The 18,582-nt window shown below is 49.0% G+C and overlaps 5 protein-coding genes across 5 annotated transcripts; 1 reads left to right on the top strand and 4 right to left on the bottom strand.

The window, feature by feature from the left end:
- Positions 1–969: 969 nt before the first annotated feature.
- FSUBG_4308 (KOW motif containing protein) lies at positions 970–2,166 on the bottom strand (the record flags this gene model as incomplete). Its single annotated transcript, XM_036682283.1, has 2 exons — positions 970–1,662; positions 1,711–2,166. 2 exons carry the CDS (start codon positions 2,164–2,166, stop codon positions 970–972), a joined length of 1,149 nt encoding a protein of 382 aa, XP_036540128.1.
- A 3,375-nt stretch (positions 2,167–5,541) lies between these two features.
- On the top strand, positions 5,542–7,039 carry FSUBG_4307 (GTPase Rho; the record flags this gene model as incomplete). Its single annotated transcript, XM_036682282.1, has 6 exons — positions 5,542–5,609; positions 5,927–5,954; positions 6,083–6,280; positions 6,358–6,492; positions 6,593–6,747; positions 6,835–7,039. 6 exons carry the CDS (start codon positions 5,542–5,544, stop codon positions 7,037–7,039), a joined length of 789 nt encoding a protein of 262 aa, XP_036540127.1.
- A 2,362-nt stretch (positions 7,040–9,401) lies between these two features.
- Positions 9,402–11,226, bottom strand: FSUBG_4306 (vacuolar amino acid transporter 2; the record flags this gene model as incomplete). The annotated part of the gene is made up of 4 exons (XM_036682281.1): positions 9,402–9,430; positions 9,497–10,069; positions 10,125–10,287; positions 10,345–11,226. The coding sequence occupies 4 exons, from the start codon at positions 11,224–11,226 to the stop codon at positions 9,402–9,404; spliced, it is 1,647 nt and encodes a 548-aa protein (XP_036540126.1).
- Positions 11,227–12,220: 994 nt separating this feature from the next.
- On the bottom strand, positions 12,221–13,910 carry FSUBG_4305 (uncharacterized protein; the record flags this gene model as incomplete). Its single annotated transcript, XM_036682280.1, has 3 exons — positions 12,221–12,546; positions 12,595–13,681; positions 13,737–13,910. 3 exons carry the CDS (start codon positions 13,908–13,910, stop codon positions 12,221–12,223), a joined length of 1,587 nt encoding a protein of 528 aa, XP_036540125.1.
- A 3,482-nt stretch (positions 13,911–17,392) lies between these two features.
- FSUBG_4304 (prenyltransferase alpha subunit repeat-containing protein) lies at positions 17,393–18,376 on the bottom strand (the record flags this gene model as incomplete). The annotated part of the gene is made up of 1 exon (XM_036682279.1): positions 17,393–18,376. The coding sequence occupies one exon, from the start codon at positions 18,374–18,376 to the stop codon at positions 17,393–17,395; it is 984 nt and encodes a 327-aa protein (XP_036540124.1).
- Between the last annotated feature and the right edge of the window lie 206 nt (positions 18,377–18,582).

Here is an 18,582-nt window from a genome sequence, read left to right as displayed (position 1 = left end):
TTTGTCTATTAATTCTATTCATCACATTCCTTAACATATCCCAACACGGGCACTTTATCTTTCAGTGGCTTTCCGATATCCTCTCCGCCTCCGCCATGCCTTGCGACTCAACCCACACTGACACTGTCCATAAGGGTGACACTCCACCGTGAGATACACATACTTGATCATATCATGACTTCAGCTGATAGATTAATTCCTCAGAAACACAACCGAAGCGAAGATGTTAGAGTCCTACATTCACGACACATCCTCTCTTCAGGATCGCTTACTGATGAGGTCCATGGCTGAGGATAACAAGGCAACTGGAAATGGGGCCGGTTATTCAGGACCAAAGGATTCGAAGCTATAAGAGACTCCAAGAAGACTCTTCCAAGTATATTTGTCATTAAGGAACATACTACATGTTATTTGTAAGATTAGTTTGAGTTCTGTTCTGTAAATATACAGTCTAGGCAAATGGATGAACCATCGCCCTTGTTCAAACTACTAGATAACACGAGCCAGGGGAAGCCTTGCAAGCTTCCAGGCATACCGATGGTCCTAGACACCCTGGAAACTGAGCTCAAAAGTGCATACCCAGGCGGTATAGTGAGTAGCCTGTATACAGACATATTGAATGAACCAACATCAGTATCTCGTTATGCTTGGCCCACAACATGGAATCCCATTGCAGCACTTGAAGTCAAGTCCCAACGCTGTCAGCTTTTAGCCTCAGCCGTAACCTTCCGGCACAGGTACCAAATCTTGAAGGATATCTGCTTGGCTCTTGGGGGGTCATGAGAACCAGCTCACCGCTTGTAACCACACATTTAGACCAGACCTCAGTTCCAATGAAAAGACAAGACCATGCGTCTATTTTACGTTTCATGATGTACATTGTTGCACAGATATAATTACACGTTATTCGTACCACCCCTGGCACGCCGTCCTCTATCCAGTTCTCAGCCTCCCATTTTCTCATTTCATTCATTGAGCCGAAGGTGTTGTTGTTGAGGGGGGTATCGAAGCATCCACAGCCGCCACCTTTGTCACACCAGCCTTCTTCTTCTTGAGAGCAGCAGCTTCTTTCCTTTGAGCAAGAATAGCACCAAGCTTCTCCAACATCTCCGTGCTGAGCTCGGGCTCTCCCTCGGCAGCACGCTTTTCGCGCTGCATCTCGTGGAACTCTTGCAGAGGGGTTTGCATAGACTTGATAGACTCCTGTTCGGCCTTCTTTGCTGCTGCCTCGGCCTCCTTCTGCTCCACATACCACTCCTCGTGGCGTGTTCGGAACTTGGAGAACTTGTTTCGCAACTCGTCGATAACGGTCTCGGGCATGGGAGGGGAGAGTAGGTTGTAGTAAAATGTTCGATTATCGACAGTCTCACGGATGGTATCACCATCGAAAGTCTCGAATTCTGGGGCCTCAACCTCGGGCCAGGGGATGACAACATTTATTCCAGGAACAATTCGATCCCACTTGTTTCCGTATTCCCATCGGTCGAAGCTCATGTTGGGGGACTTCATGTTCGGGGGAATAGCCTTAAGCTCATTGATAATGACGTCCCTTGTGACTCCGGTTTCGGGGTTGGCGATAGGATAGACGAGACGAATAGAACCAATCGAGAGGGGCATGGGCTGAGAGCGACTGTCGTTTCCAAACATACCAGCAGAGATAGCCTGAGAACCATTAGTCCCGATTCAAACCTTACAAGCCATGGTGCTTACCCGGTGATAGTTCTCGAGAGTAACATATCCTCCTTGAGCATTGATCGTCTTGATGCGATCAATCTTGCCCTTGTCCGGCCCATCCATGATAACTACACGGTCTGAAACGGCAAGGTTGAGCTGCTTCAAACCACCAGCCCAAGCACATCTCTTAGCCAGAACCTCAGGTCTTGGTTGGTAAAGACCATAATTGGACCAATCCGTTCGTACACCCTCCGAGAACATGCCATAGCCATTGAAGCCCAGATCCCGCTTGGGAGCAATAGGACCCAGCGCCCAGTCCTCCTGTCTCGCCCGGCGCGCATCCTGTAGATTCTGTCGGACCTCAGAGACAGCCGCTCGCATGGCTTGTCGGTTTCGAAGCTTGTAATTGTTCTCTTCAGATTTGGCGGCTTTTTGGGCTCGTCGGCCAGCCTGGCGCTGGGCCTGGGCGACCCGCTTGGCGAGCTTCTGCATAGCGGAGAATGAGCTGCGAGGATTTATCGAGGGGGTTCGCAGGCTCTAGCAGCTCATTGAGCGAATTGAAGCTGTTGGCGTCGAATTGTCGCTGGGCGTTACGATAATTCGTTGTGGAGTGCCAGATTGAGCTGGAAATTCTCTACGTCCAACGGAATTAGCCGCAGTAGTGTATGTGCGGATAATGGTCAAGCACTGTATCCCGCACTATGCTCATGATAGCTTCATGTCGTGTTGCTGTAAGAATTGTGATGTCGGGCTGCAATTCTTTTTTACATGACTCTCGCTTCTATGGCTACGAGAGATAGAGTTCCCTGATTACTTATGCTATTTTCAGCACAATGGCATACCTCTTTTGTTCAACTAAAGCAGTCAACCTCCTCAACTTGAGATAATCATGCTTGTCCAGGCACAGAGATCTCTGTGAGCCTTTCTGTGACTGTTCCATTGGCCCGGTTCTTGTGACCCGCGACTCTATCTCATCGCAATACTTGTTTTTCTTTCGTCGTGCAACCTATATTGAAACCGTTCTGGAACGAGAATCATGCAGGTATGATAGAATGATTTGCTCATCCAATATCACCCCGACTCAACGAAGTGTTCTTATATCATACATGAGTTCACATATTGATCAATCATCAAGGCCGGGGTTGCATTGCCGCTAAGAGGCCACTAAGGATGATTCAAGATCAGCACGTATTTGGCGGTCAGGATCACGAATTTGACAGACACAATCAAAGAATCCCGGCCCCAGGGAGCAAGAAAACCTAAGAGTTTAGAAGAGGATGCTATATAAACTAAATCCATCAAAGAGCCACCAAAGCTGAGACTGACTTACACTTAGGATTGAGAGCTTCAGCTTTCGTACCTTTTGACTGGATGTACAGATATCTGAGTATCATGACTGACCCTAATCGTGGTGATACGTATCCCGTCAGTCAGGGTCCTTGAGGCTTGAGGCAAGATGATCAGGGGAGGAGGTTGGATGAAAGTCCTACGCTTTTGGGCCAGCGTAGGACTTTTCCGCCCACTGTAAGCTCTTATTACTGGCCGTTTAGTCGCTCTAGGCTTTTGGCTTTGGCACGCGGAGGCGGGATGACACAGGGCGCATTGCATGACGGACCAGGGGTTAGAAGCTTGTGCCAGCTTCACTTCTCTTCGCTTGGATTGTCTTGTGAAGATACCTTGGGCGGTGATTGATGACGCGGAAACACATGAGAATATGTTAGCGACGGGGGTATAGAGGAGTCAAAGCAGGGGACAGAGAGAGCATTGTCCATTTCCCGCAGTAATCAGCCGGAAATCAAGGTTATCAACTTCAAACGTCTATCAAAAATTTAAAATGGAAGCTATCCTCATGCCATCCACAACAGTTCGAACAGCCGTTGGCGATAACGGCCACATCCCAGCTGGAAATCACAGAAAGGCAGATCTAGGCAATCCACAAGAACGCTTTTGAATGCTTTCCAATAAAGACAGATTCAATCACGGACCTCTCAGGCTGATGGCTGGTTGATTAGCCTCATCCGCTTCAGATGATAGAAACCGAGCCACGGTTTCAGCCTCGGCGCTATGGAGCCTAAAGTGTTCCATCGTTCGTGCGTGTCTAGATGAGATGATAGTGAAGCACCAAGCAACTCAAAGCCGACATCTACACCGCAGCAGGACTGTCTGATGGGCCAAGGACTGTCGAGCACGTCAGACCGATCGGAATTGTGCAGAAGGGCGGCTAATAGACCGGCGAAGAGTCAGAAAGAGTACTTTGCCTTTGTCACTTGTGAAGAATGACAGCGTACCTACTAAGGTAGGTAGGCAGCTCAAAGAAGCCATCTTTGCAGTTTGCAGCTCATTCTCATTGACCGTCAGTCCGTCAATCAAACTAAACCGGCTTGACCAAATGGCCAACGCCGTTACCCTGGCCCTTGATATTGTCTGTCGTCCAATGTTATCGACTAGGCCGGCTCTTATCTCATCTCGTCATCATTATCACTGGCATTCTCTGTTTCAGACTCACGTAAATGGTCAACGACGCAACACGACGCAACCACCGCATGCAAGCAGAGCAAAGCAACCAAGCGACCTACCAAACAACAACGGGCCTCCCGCACATCTACCTGTCCCGTCTTGCATCTACCACTGAAAGTTTGGCGGAGCACTCTCGGTAAGATGGATAAACTGGGTCAGTTAATTCCCCTCCTGGGAAATAACTTAGCAGAGGGAGGCTTGTGACGCGCATTGCCCAGAACCTTTCGCACTGTGACCAGACTCCACTAATTACTCACTGAAAAGGAGACGGTGTTAGCGGTTGTTGCCACCCACCAGCCGGAGCCAGGGCCACGCCGTTGGTTGCCTCAGGATGGGACCCTTTCCGCGTAACGAGATGGAGCAGAAGTACCTTTTGTGTGGGAATATCGGTAAAAGTGTACCAGCCCAGTCCAGGGGAAACATTCATCATCAAAGAGCCCAGTCCGGGCCCCAGCAGCTCGCAGCCCCAGCAACAGACGGGAGGGAAACAACAAAGCTTGCTGCAGCCTTGTCAATCCCTGATTGAAGATGGATGTGATGGTGATGTTCAGGAGCAGAGGAGGCTTATCTACGCGGACGGCTGTCGACACTTTCAATATGATAGTTCAAATATGCACAAAGGATATATCACAAGCCAGAGGCATAATAGCATTAGCCAAGTGAATTAACCTCCAAACTTGGTTCTGATTCAAAGCCGAAACCTACTTTCAGCTGTCATTGTCTGCTCTAAGCTCTTAGGTACGCTATCAAAACACAGTGCGGCTTGCAAACGCCTTGCTTGTCCTCAACTCAACAACCCTGCCCAACCCCCAGCATCACCGGCACCAAGACCTCTGATACTGGCACTTGGTACTTTGGTTCCAGCACTCTTCACGCGCTATTCAGAGGTACCTCCCGTCCTTTGAGCTGCCCTGGCTGCCTGCTGTCCTGTGCTTGCCCACCCGCTGTTGGGTCCTATCCTGTCCTGGCGCCCGCCCCGGGCTGTCGCTCCAGTGCCTGCAGTGCAGTCGGGCCCCCAGTCCTAGCGAGAAAAAAACCAAGCCCAAGCCTATTTCACCCAAGAAACCAAAGCCCCTTCTTCTTCCTCGCGTCTCTTTTCTGACTGAGGTGCTCGCTCTCTCTACTGCCAGTCCAACCAACCTGACCTAACCCAACTCATAACTCTCCCGTCCTCTTTCTCTATCCATCCATCTCCCATCTCCCATCCCCATCGACCCGCAGCCGCCGCTCTCCGCGAAACTCACAACCTGCACCATCTCCCAAGCTCAAGCTCAAGCTCGCATTTCACGCCAGCAATCTTCGTCCATTTCTCTCAACTTCTTAACCAAAAACCACATCTAATCAATAACCATGGCTGAGATCCGCCGAAAGCTCGTCATTGTCGGCGATGGTGCTTGTGGTAAAACCTGTTTGTTGATGTGAGTTGGCCTTCTATCACGACACGACACGACTTCACAGTCGACCTCCCGTCGCCCATCACGTTCCTATCCATCGCCACGTTGGCATCACAATGTTTCTATCAAACGGAATCTCAAGAAGAGGACGATGTGATGGTTTTTGGCCTCTCGGGCAGCCCAGCGCTTCGCATCGCTTGACGCCATCAGCTCTATCGTTACCGTGATAGACGCACATGCCCCTTGCTTCACCTCACCAACCTCCTTCGCCGTTTTCATTACCATCATCGCTATCATTATTCTAAACCACTTGATCAACACAATGCTAATCAATCCTTCAGTGTTTTCTCCAAGGGCACTTTCCCCGAGGTAAGAATTGACTTTGTTGCGGCGTTGCCTTTCAACATTCGCACGCTTAGCCACGCGGCTTGATAAACAGCCTTTTCATGCAACGGGCATCACCACAACAATTTCGTTGCTGACAATTTCGCCTTCAGGTCTACGTCCCCACCGTTTTCGAGAACTACGTCGCCGATGTCGAGGTCGATGGCAAGCACGTCGAGCTCGCCCTATGGGATACTGCTGGTCAAGAGGATTACGACCGTCTTCGACCTCTGTCCTACCCCGACTCCCACGTTATCCTGATCTGCTTTGCTGTTGACTCTCCCGACTCTCTCGACAACGTCCAGGAGAAGGTTTGTTCGCCCTCCAGTGCCACTTAGCTGGATGTCAGTTTCTTTTGATACAGCTTTGCTGACACGTGCTCTTACAGTGGATCTCTGAGGTTCTGCACTTCTGCCAAGGTCTCCCTATCATTCTCGTCGGCTGCAAGAAGGACTTGCGGTACGACCAGAAGACTATCGAGGAGCTCCGAAAGACCAGCCAGAAGCCTGTCTCCCCCGAGGAGGTACGATCCATTGCCCCAACAAGCGCCAAATCAAGCTCTTGAAACTTGATTGGCCAGCTTGCTGCACGCCATCTTGAAACATGCTAACAGTTATCGATAGGGTGAGGAGGTTCGCAAGAAGATCGCTGCCTACAAGTACCTTGAGTGCTCAGCCAAGACCAACGAGGGCGTCCGCGAGGTGTTTGAGCACGCTACTCGCGCTGCTCTGCTGTCGCGAAGCACCCGTGGTAGCAAGCACAAGAAGTGCCTTGTTCTGTAAAGGGCGCTATGGAAGCCCTCTGAGCGCAGTCCACGCACACGTGCCGTGGCTTGACCCTGCGTTGTAATCCTTTGTCGTTCCAGTTCAATCTCAACTTGGCCCCGGCAGTTCGGATACGGGTTCGTGGCAGCCAAAGAGGAGAAGGCTGTCGGCATGCATCGGTTTTCTCGGAATCTGGAGTTTGATATCGTCTCGCTCATGTCTGGTCCATCGGCCTACGCGCCGACCCTTCTCGCTGGATTGATGGTTTTCTTGTCGGCAGAGCCCATGGTTTCCTGGACCTCCTGAATCTCGCAGGCGGTTACTTTTCCCGGCAGATACCTCGTCTTTTTTATTATCACCACTGGCATGCGAGCGGGACCTTTGTTTTATGTATGTGCTTGTCGCGCATGGGGGAGGTGGGCCAGATGTCTTTTTTCTTATTGGGGGGGCTGTTGAGGAGGAGGATGAGGAGTGGCTCTCGTTCCTCGCTCTCCTGCCAGGTCTGTCGGTCACAACAGACTGACAGATGAGGAACTATCAGGGAGAAGTGTTAGGAGGCCGGGAGAGGCTCGTGGGCTGGTTACGGCGAGATCATTTGTGCCTGCTTGTGTGTGGATATGGATATGGGGTCCGGCTGGGGGAACCAAGTCGGTCCAGGCCATAAATCTTTTCGTTTTTCCTCTTGAAGCCTCGAGACCGTTACTTAGACCATGGAGATGGGACATCTATTGCGTAGGGCCTGCCTGTTTAATCTCTTGATTTTTTGTATATCCTGTCTGTCTTTTTTGTGATGTTATGGTACGTACAGTATACTCTTGAACGACGTGACCCTCCCTATCTGAGTATCTAGACTTATCTAGCTTGTTTGTATCTTGTTATGTATTGACATGTCATGTTACACTGCTTATGGCTGGCTGTCATTCCACAGCCTACTTGAACCAAGATGCTTATCCGTCTTGGTATGCGTATCTTGACTGATCTTATCAAAGACGGCCTCCTTGTCCACGTGCCAATCTCTAGTCATGTGGCCCCCATCCCCTGCTAGACTCTTTAATCGGCGCCGAGCCTATTTTGGTATGGGTGATACCGGTGATGTAATCCCATCAATTTCTGTGGAAGTGAGGCAGTTGGGATGATCAGCTAGCTATGCGAAGAGGGACAGTTCACGATGCACGAACACACGATGATGATATGAGGTGAATATCAGTCTTGTTTTCTCATTATCGAGATAAACAAATCAGCGAGCGAGTGAGCGTATCCTCTGCTTCAAAATACCACACAATGCATGTATGAATGAATATCAACCGCCCAAGAAAAGAGTGACGCTATCGAACAGCGGCCTCATCACAACAACCACCCAAGCCCAAACCCCCAACCACACTCCATTGTATGCATCCCTGACCTAGCCTAACACCGGTATAAACAACTTCTCGTCCGTCACATCATTTCATCGTGAGTCTGTCTCTTGGTCTTTACGGAGTTTAGACGGGGCAGTGCTAGAAGCAGTCAGCATCATGTCAGATAAGGTAGAGACGAGAGGGCGAGTATTGGAAGACATACAGCACCGCAGCTACCGCAAGTCTTGCCGGCGCCCTCGATGGCGGCGTTGCACTTGGGGCAAGTGTTGTCGTGGTAGTCAACAAGAGGCTGCATCTTGAGTGATTGTTATACGAGGAGTATGCGTTGAGAGTAGAAAGAAGAGGTCAAGTTTGGTTATGGAGAGAGGTGGCTATAGAGAGAGCACTGGAGAGGGGACCACAGAAAGAGGGGAAAGGCAACCCAATATATAACCAACTGTCAACCTCAAACAAATCCATTCCCGTCCTCTCTCACACGAGATTTACGTATGTTTCTCTATCCCAAAGCGGGGTTCTTTAACTGTAAGCGCAAATAGCGGGCTTCTGCTTTGTTTTACCCCCTCGTGCTATTCGTTGCGTGTGACACCCCTCTCCTTGTGCTTCACTTTCTTTATGTGATCCACATGCTGTGAGGTACGGCCGTAGCGTGGCACACTGTATGGATGCTGACTTGTTTTGGAGAACAGACAGTGGAAGTCATGTTGGGTTATCCCGCGGAGGTTGACAGTTGTGTTGGAGATGGGTGGGGAATAGAGGATCGTGTGAGGAGCAGGTCATTATAGCTTCAGCGGTGTATGAAGCAAGTTGTTCTTGCGATATGGATGTTAAGAATACACAAGGTCTGAGAGGAATAGCTCCCTGAAATTCTGCTATGTCCAGAATTATTGGCTTCGACATGTTGGTCAAAGTATGGTGACTACATCAACAAATATCATAGCTTCTTCACCTCGCCCATAAGCAGAGATAAGAAGAGCAATAAGAATACGAGTTCATCTGCCGAGGAACGGAAAACTTTATAATGCCTGATTGAAATGCCGATATCACGCCATGCAACTCCTTAAACAGTCCAATGCACATGGTACATGGTTTTCTTTGATCTTATCTGATAAATTTCCAACCAAATCGTCCGCCTTTTTTACATGACTTATATATCTTAACCAGCGATACTCCCTGCAGTCACGCATCTTGCTTTCATGCGTACTATCTTACACGCTTGTTGTCCCAGTAAGGGTCTATGTCTGTTGTGCTTCGTTATGCTATAATGTTGTTTGAATAAAAGTGAAAAGGTAAAGGTAAGAAACGCCTGGTACTTATACACACTGCGCCGGTCCATCTTTGCCTGTGGAGTGTCAGTACATGTTCCAACGTCCAATAGTCGAAAATGAGAACTTCAGGGGGGACTTACTGTTGATCATCTTCTGCACAGCCTGGATCACACTAATGACCATGACGATCATGCCAAACACGACCACTGCACCCGCCATATATGTCCGCCAGCTTCGTGTCGTCAACTTCATATAGCACAACGGAGGCAAGATGTAAGCCATGGCCACAGCACTTGTGGCTCCAACAAGCTCAAACACAGCACCAAGATCACAAGTCACCAAACTTAGCACCAGAGCTGACGCAACAAGACTCGTACTGAAGAGGAGATGGCGATTCATGTTGAAGGGCTCATCGGGGAAGAAGTATGTCAGCATCACTTCACGGCAGACAAATGCCTCGAGGGGCAATGTGGTGAGCATGTTGAGGCCAAAGCAGAGACGTGCAATGTTGACCATGGTGTTGTCTGCTGGAAAGTTGTTGAGAACATTGCCTAACGTCTTGTCACCAAAAGTAAGGAAACCGCCTAGAGCGAGAACAAGACAGAACACCATCGATATACCAGTTGAATAATGAGTGACTCTGGAAAAGTTATCAATGGTAGGTGTCTTAAGAGATCCGTAGATCAGGAGCGAGTTGTGATGGCAAACGAAAGCTGCATAGGTCAGCAACTCTGGTCATAAACTCATATTGTCAGGACAGATCCTTACCAAATGAAATAACACCAATGGCCTGGAAGAAACCGCCATTGAAGAGGAGGAGTGAAGGGGTAAACGAGCCCCTTTCTGACGAGGGCGTCATGATACCTTGTATAAGGATGGTGAAGACAATAACCACCATGCCAACAAGCGCAAACGTGCTTGCCTTGGCCAACTACCCAAATCCCATTAGCCCAGGTCCAAACAGGACAGTCCGCATTGTAATTCTCACCTTTGAAATATCGCGATACAGCGTAAGGGGATACGCAATGCCCATGACAAACACCGCGATCGCGACCTGTCGATTTGCCAAGAGTCCTATTACAGGCACATTCGACAAGTTCGGCCACACAGCGACCAGAACATGAGGAATCGTATCGCCAACAATGACACCATATGCGACCATTCCGCCAAACGCAAAGACCCATTGCGCAACACTGATGGCGATCAACCCGGAGTGTCCAAAGCAGTGCTCAACTGTTCCTTGGAAATGACTTGTCCCGCTGAGCTTGCTATTGATGACAATAAGACAGATCGTCCAGTCGACTACAACTGTCAAGCCTACCAGCAGGAGGATGCCTCCGACCAGTCCGGCTTGGCGCACAGCGTATGGTTGTCCAATGATGCCCGCACCGATGATAGAGTTCGCCATGTTCATGAAAGCTGATTTGAGCCCTGACTTTGGTCGGTTCATCTCGTGCTCAGCTTGTTCCGAGGGGTCCCCCATCGAATTCGCAAGAGCAACACTAGGCGCTTCAATGTTCGTCAACAGCGGCACACGATGCGCCCGACCCGGACTCGTCGCCTCCTCAACATCAAAGTACGCATCATCTGAAGATCGTCTCTCACGATCCGCAAACCCGCCGAAAGCTTCTCCATTGCTAACGCCCACGATCTCCGGTGTCAAGTCGAAGCGCACGCGGCTGGGAGTCCGGGGCTGCCCATCGGCTTCAACTTTGCCTGAAGCCTTTCCCAAATCTGCGCTGGCGTTTCCACTGCTATAATCGTCCTCGCCCACGCCAAAATAGTCGTCGTCGTAATCGTGCCCGGGTTCTAGGAGACCGCGGTCTTCGCCGTGCGGGTTCGGGGGGGCATCGTTCCTGGCGTGCGTCATTGTTGAAGGGGAGTAGCAAGTTGGTATTGCGTGTACATTTTCCCCTGGAAGAGTAAAGGAATATGATCGATTCGCTCGCGTATATGCCAAAAGGAAGAAATAATCAAATAATTAGTGTAAAAGATCGACGGCGAAGCAAAAGGATAGAAAGTCGAATGGTTGTAAGTTGTAAATGGAAAGGTCCTAAGGTATTCCAAGGATAGGTTGGTCTGTTGGTTGTCTGTCCTTCCCCCAGATAAGCATGGATAGCAAACATTAGCGTCATTTACAGCATGATAGGCGCTGGGATTGGCGTAATGCCCCTTGTGAAATCGCTGGAATCGCCCGCTAGCTGTGTCTAGGCTTATGCAGGGGCACGGATCATTCCAAGAGTATTTGAAGAGGTGATAAATAAAGGGTGAGGCTTCTATTCAGAAGGTTTGTTTGTTATTCGAGAAGCAACTAAACGGTTACATTATGAAGTATCTTTATTTGAGGTATAACGCCATCTCGCCGTTGTTGATCGTGCCTTAAACCTACCTAACTCAGACCCTTAGGATTCCAGGGGACTCAAAAATAGGGGTCCAATTTACACTCTCCTTTTCAACGGCTGTGTTTAAGAGGCGTTCACCAAAACCTTGCGAACCGACGTCTGAGAATGGGCTATAATTGTCCATTCAGGCATGCTCTGACCATTATCTATCTGCTGATTCACTCTGGTACCATCAGAAAGCAGTCCATCCATCCAATGCTTGTTTCTATTGATGTTGATGGTCTATGTCTACTAAAAAATACTTGTAGCATGGCTTCATCTGCCATCTGTAGGAACCCGACATGTTCTCCTCTGTTCGATCGGGTATCATTGTAGCTCGAACCACATCTTGCCATCCCATGCGGTGAGCTCTCTGTCCTCGTGTTCTATGCAGCTCCCAAAGTATGTATACGCGCTTCTCTGCGCTTCTAACGATTGTATCTGGGTATTAAAAAGAATGTAGTGCCGCTCGTCTTACTATTTTTATGCCAGGAGGGCGAAAAATGGTACTATACAGAAAATGAATGTGAAGCGGGCTTGTGATAGTGGCCCTGTAGGTGCTGATGAGTCTTTTGTTTCGGTAGGTTCGCTTGAATCGGCAGTGGCAGTGCCAGATGAGACAGATTCTTTGCCTAGACCCATGTCTGGTACTGCACTTGCCTTTGATCCGGAGGTGGTTGTGATGCCAGTCTCTTCGGTGTCGTCAGACGTCGTGGTCGCTTGGCTGGTGGTTGACATGGTCTTTGTTGAAGAGCTGCTGTCTTCACTGCTGGCGCTTGAGCCATCTGTGATAGCGTTGGTAGCAAAACCTGTTCTCATTAGCTTAAGGTTTTTATCACTTCGACGTATCATCTTACCAATTCGGCGCTCGTCCGCATCAAAAACGGCGTAGACGTTCTTGATAAAGGTGTCGCCCAAGAGCCATGCTCCTTTGACAACCTCAAAACCGTAGACGTTGCTGGTGCACTTGCCATCCTTATTGGGAGGGGAAACCCAGTCCTTTGGTGAAATGACATAGTCGACCCCAGAGAAAGTCACGGTCAAGTTGCCGTTGCTGTCGCAAGGAACAGTGTATGTGGTGCCATCGCTGCTCTGGGCTCCGTCGATAAGAGCATGGAGCTTCTTGACATTGTCCGGTGATCCAAACATGAAAGATGTTCCAGTGTCGATGAAGCTGCGGATGCCACCGATATCTGCCTTCTTGCCGTTGTAGCCCATGTTATCGATCTCAATGGCCCAGTCATTGTCTTCGCCAATGGAAGTGTAGGTGATCTTGCCGGAATACTTGTCAGGATTCGGTGAGCCAAAGCTAATTTCTCCTTCGTTTGTACCGTCAGCTGCACGGTTCAGAGCAACGCAGAACATGTTCTTTTCGACTTCCTTGGACTTGGCCAGGGCATTGAGAAAGTTGCTGTCGGATCCTTTGTTGATGGCGAGACCAAGAATGCCGTCAAAGGCGAATTCGATGAACTGGTCCGAGGTCGTATGCGTCAATCCGAACTGATACTCGATGCTCATGCCAGCCACAGTGATTGTGTCGGTTGCCCAGGTGCCAGAGACCTTTCCAGAGCCGTATGCAATGTTGAAGTCGGATTTTGATACTTGGAGTGAGTCCGATTCGCCTTCGCCAAATGTGTTGTGCATCTCACACGCTTTGCTGGTACAAGAAGTGCCCATAACCCAACTTGATCCAGCGCCAGTGTCGATAAGCATGTACATTGTCTTCTTTTTCGATCCAACCTCGACCTCGATGAAGTATGAATAGTCAGTCCCATCCTGGTCAACACCCTGAGTGTGCTTCTTTGTCGATTCCGTGGCCTCCATGACATCGTATTTGTTATCACGCTTGAGCAACGTGCTGGTTTCAGGGATGCTTCCTCCGGCATATTTGGCGATCAATCGTGCTGCTTCGTGAGCTGCTCTCTCAGTTATCGGTTGGCTGGACTGTATTTAAACGGTCAATGGAATGAAAGTGTCAAGCAATTCTCCAGAAACAAACCTGAGGGGATCTTTGCTTGATATCCATACGCACGCCACCACCATTGCCCACACTCTTGGGACTTCGAGCCGTATGCTTTTGTCCTACATCGACACGCCAGCTTGGAGTATAAGGGAAGAAGGCATGGGCAGATGATGCCAAAGCCAATTGTGCCAATAGAGAGCCTGGGCGCATATTGAGGCTATACTGAGTCAATTCAACCAAACCTCCCTGGCGCGTATAGAAGAATATGCACTTGGAGGTGGTTGATATAACCTGGAATGGCTTGTATTGAACAAAAACGGAGTGAGAGCAGAGCCAAAGCTAATTGGAACAGCTTGTCTCAACCGCGTCCGGACAGGAAGACAGAATCGAGGCGAGGCCTCTTGAGCCAGAGTTGGCAAGATGTATTAAAGGATTAGAATTACGAGCCCAGCATTGGAGACAAAACGGCACAGCAAAGTTGCCGACTGATAACCAGAGCCTGATGCAAGTTGGACAAGCGAATATGCAACAAACACAAGCCAGACACAATGGAAGTGGCTTGGTTACAGTGAGACCAATTCGAGTCTCTCGTTTTCTGGAACCGGGCGTTGAGGTTTCTCGGAAGTCGGAGTACTCGGCTTGAGGTCCTGGATCGAGATGAGAGACAAAGAGGAAGAACAAAGAAAGATGCAAATACAAATATGAGAAATGGAAAGAAACAGAAAAGGGACCAAAGCTGAGAGAGAAGTCGGAGGAGGGAGGGAATTATTACGAATTAAGGTAAGTAGAGAGAGTATAGCATAGAAAAGAGAGGTAGAGAGAGGTCGAGGTGAGTGAGTGGAGTTCGGAGGGATAGAGAATGACGGGAAGAGGTGGGTTGGTCTTGGTTGGTCTTGGTATGGGGAGATAGCTGCCCACTGCACAGCTAGTTAGTGGAGAGCAGAGAGCAGAGAGCACCCGGCGAGGTTGTAGTTCGAGACAACCTTAGTACCTTAGATACAGGGGATAGAAAGTGACCTGAAGGTGCTGTACCTGCTGAAGATATCGTCCCAAAGAGGCAGGCGAGCGGATGGAAGGGATACTCTTGGGGTTGTCTGAAGAGACACATCATATTGCTATCACAACATGACACCAGCGTTATATCCACGATACGAACACCACAGAACCTCGAGTCTTTGACCAAAGTTCTCTCTCATCTCTCACAACTTGGCTTGATTCTAGATCCAAAGCCAAGCTAACCAGTGCCCATTGATTGGATATTAGTTATCTTGGCTCGGCGATCAGCAAGGTCCAGTACCTGTAGATCAGGTATCTCATCATCTCACGGACTGGATCAACCGTCAAACACGACACGACCTGCAGGACTGAGGACCTGAAAACAACAAAGAGAAACGCCGCCCGTAAAAGCTTCTCCACCACATGCCAGCTTGAGTCGCCCGCCCGCCCGCCCGCCATCAGAGTGCATCGCTGGACACCCACGCTATGTTCATCTGTAAGGTTCAGGGGTCGTCAGCCTCTGAATGGCCCGTTACTCTTAGCCGCTTGTTTATTACGGTGGACTCGAGCTGTGGAGATTACTCTACTGTACCCTGCCCCTCGATATCGGCCGAAAATATGCTTGTCCTCTTCTTGCCTGGTGCTACTTCATCATCTCGTATACCAGTTACGTACCCAAAAGATAGCGACGATGGTACTCCGTCCCTGAAAACTGGATGCAAAGTGCTGCTTTCGTTCAGTGAGAAACCTCCCCGAGACAGAGTCTAACGCCGAGTTTCTGTGCCCCTGAGACGGATGTTAACGTGCAGCTGATGCTTTAGGTTAGACTTCTCACCCCAAGCTTGCAAGATCTGCACAAAGTAGCACACCCGAGATGTGCTGCAACGCAACGTGGAGCAAGGCAAGCGGCAAAGGGAGGAGAAAAAAACAAGCTTCAGCCGATTGATTCAGGCGTTTTCAACTGTCAATGGTGAAAACGAAACACGCGTTCTGTGGAAACCGGGTGCAATATTGTGGTTCCCTTGCCTGGAGCTGATATTCCAAGTATTGGCTATGGCGTCTGACGAACAAAGCCTGGTTAAGGAATTGAAAATCAACAGCCATTCGATTTTAAAAGTCTTGGCCATATCTAACCATATCACAACGTTAACCTAAATCCCAGAGTTTCGTCAACCAGACCGCTACAGCCATGTAACCAAATTCCAACTCCGTACTGATATCAATGGCCATCAAGTTTAAAGCTTGATGTCCTGGCGTCAAGCTGACACCAAAGTCCCCTTGGGCTTGCATCTCTTGACTCGACATCATTGGATCGCCAAGTTCAAGTTGTTGTTTTTTCAATTGACTTGCAGTAGCGTTTTGCCTCCTTACCTTACGCGTCTCAAACAACGGCGCCACTCTACCCGGTCAGCGTCAGCTGTAGGTGGAACTTCCCCTGACTACTATGAGCCTCAAACCGCTCAGCTCACTCCAGTTTTCCTCTAGATCCTTTGTGTCATTGTCGGGCGCTTCTTGTGCAGATTACGCGGCGGCAAAGTTGACACTTTGACGCTTGACCAGTGTCTAGATTGATCACAATGCACAGTATTCCAATTTGTTGGTTCATTGAGCTGGAACCCCAAGTACAGCATCACGAGTCTTTCGAGGTCGGATTATCGGCCGCCTGGCTTCTTCTCCACGTGTGCATGGATTCTCGGATACGTTCCTATCCCTGTTGCCCTGTATTCACATGAAAACATCAACATCTCAATGTTATTGACTTGGTTTCAGGCTGGATCCTTCTTGAGTAATGGCAATGCAAAAACATATCGTATTCTCAAACCTATTTACGTGAAATTTGTTTCCTGTTGAATGTTTACTCTCTAAGCTCACGCCTGACAGCCAAGCATGATCACCCCTGACACGAGCAATGTCCAAGCTCTCATCATCGTGCAAAAGCAGCCATTGTTCTGAGTTGCAAACAAGCTGAGGATAACAATATCCTCTGTTAGATCTTTCCCCCAAACCAAATTGGACAAATGTATCATTCCAATGGCAAGGACATGCACACTCTATGTTACAATCTACAATACAACATCTCATAATTCTCATTGGCCTCCGCCCTTCTCACGTTGGTGCCCGGCTCTCCTTAGTGGCCATGCAATTTCACCAAGATTCCAAAATAGATTCCATGGATCGATTCTCGCTGCACGCACCTCAATGACTTCATCACTAATTCAGAATGTCTAAACACAATTGGATAGCCTCACGATCTAGGAAGTCCCTTGTCAACTGACCCCATTAATGAAACAACCGCACGGCGCCATCAATGCCTCTCGGAATTTTAATCTCGACCCCGGCAGCACTATCTGCTCGGATCGTGTCGATCAGGGTAGACCTCAATTTGAATTCATATTGCAGCTTTTAGCCATACGTACTTGCATTTAGCTGTGATAGGTCACTAGCCGCGGGCCTCTCAGGGTTCGATATTTGACCATCAAAAAAACGGCAGATCTTCATTTAGATAAACATCGCGAAGATGCAAGTAGTATTCAGCGTCCGTGCTCCAGTTGAGACCGTATTGTTTCTATGTATTTCCAATATCTATTCCCATGTTTCATGGTTGCATACCCGAAAGATACCCGTGAGGCAACCCATGAATGAGTTTCGGTTTCAGCCTGGATCTCCAAATCCAGTTCCTTGCGAAGTCATATTGACTACTCTGTAGCCATGAGCCACTTCTCTGCTCTTTCAAGCGTCTTCTTCTCAATACTGTCCTCAGACGCGGTCTCCCAGAGTGTCTTTCGCAGGCTTCCAAACTCCTCTTCATCGGAGTCTGTCACTCCCCGAGCAGTCACAAGCCGAAGGAAGTACCACACAGATTCATTCCGCCACTTGAACGAGGCTGCGAGTTTCAATGTCTCGCGAAACACAGGCGATGTTTCGGCAGGTTGCTTGTCCAGCAGGAACAGAAGAAATTGCCAGCCAGATATGTCATTGTGATGTGCAAAGCACCACTTTTGCGTAGCGATGATCATACGTGATATCTTCTCCTGTGAGCTTGATGATGATAGGACAAAGGTATTAACCAGATATCTGGCGTGACACCAGGCGTAGTAGTTCCGCGGGTGTCTCTCTCCTGATATCATTATGGTTCTTGCGAGGTCATCCTCGACCGGAACCTCAATATTGCGAAGACGATATTGCTCCATCAGCCATCGGCGATGGTTCCATAGCGTTGGTGACTTCGTGTGTCGATGAAGCCGACTGGTCAGTAAACTATCAATCAGGTGTTTCTCGAGGTGTAGTCTGTCTTGCAGGTCTTCTTCTCTCCATTTGTCTTTGATAGTTCGTTTTCTCGTGTTGGCAGCTGTTAGATGCTCTGGGTCCATCAACAGAATAACTGCAGTTGACTTTGAGATATCTTCTAACGATATCCGCTGGTTATCGACCTGGAACTGTTTAAGAAGCTTCTGTGCCACTATGAAAGCCTGTACGAGGCGTAGCTTTGGTATGGCGACTGCATTCTCATCTCGCAAGACTGATGCCTGGGCATCTAAGAGGTGGCTTTTCCCTAACAACTCGATCTCTAGAAGCTCATTTGAAGGCTCAATAAGAACATCCGAGATCTCCAAAAATACCGAATGATGATCGCCATGTTTGAGAGATTCCTTGAGACTCTTGTCGAGTGCTCGTGACATTGGGACGATCGAGGAACGAAGGTGAGGGTTGGAAGTATAGGGTAAGCTTGAGTCAACCTTACCGACGTGGTGTGGAGGGGTTTGATGGAGCTCCATGCAGGTGTCGGGGTTATGACATGGCTTGACCACGTTTAACAAACCACCAAAACCAACATCACCATCAATTTCACGAGCTTGAACCAAACCCGGTACAGCACTGAATACAG

This window comes from Fusarium subglutinans (genome assembly GCF_013396075.1).
Source record: "Fusarium subglutinans strain NRRL 66333 chromosome Unknown NRRL66333_c0000039, whole genome shotgun sequence".
NCBI classification, from domain to species: domain Eukaryota; kingdom Fungi; phylum Ascomycota; class Sordariomycetes; order Hypocreales; family Nectriaceae; genus Fusarium; species Fusarium subglutinans.
This window is presented reverse-complemented; position numbering and strand designations above follow the sequence as displayed.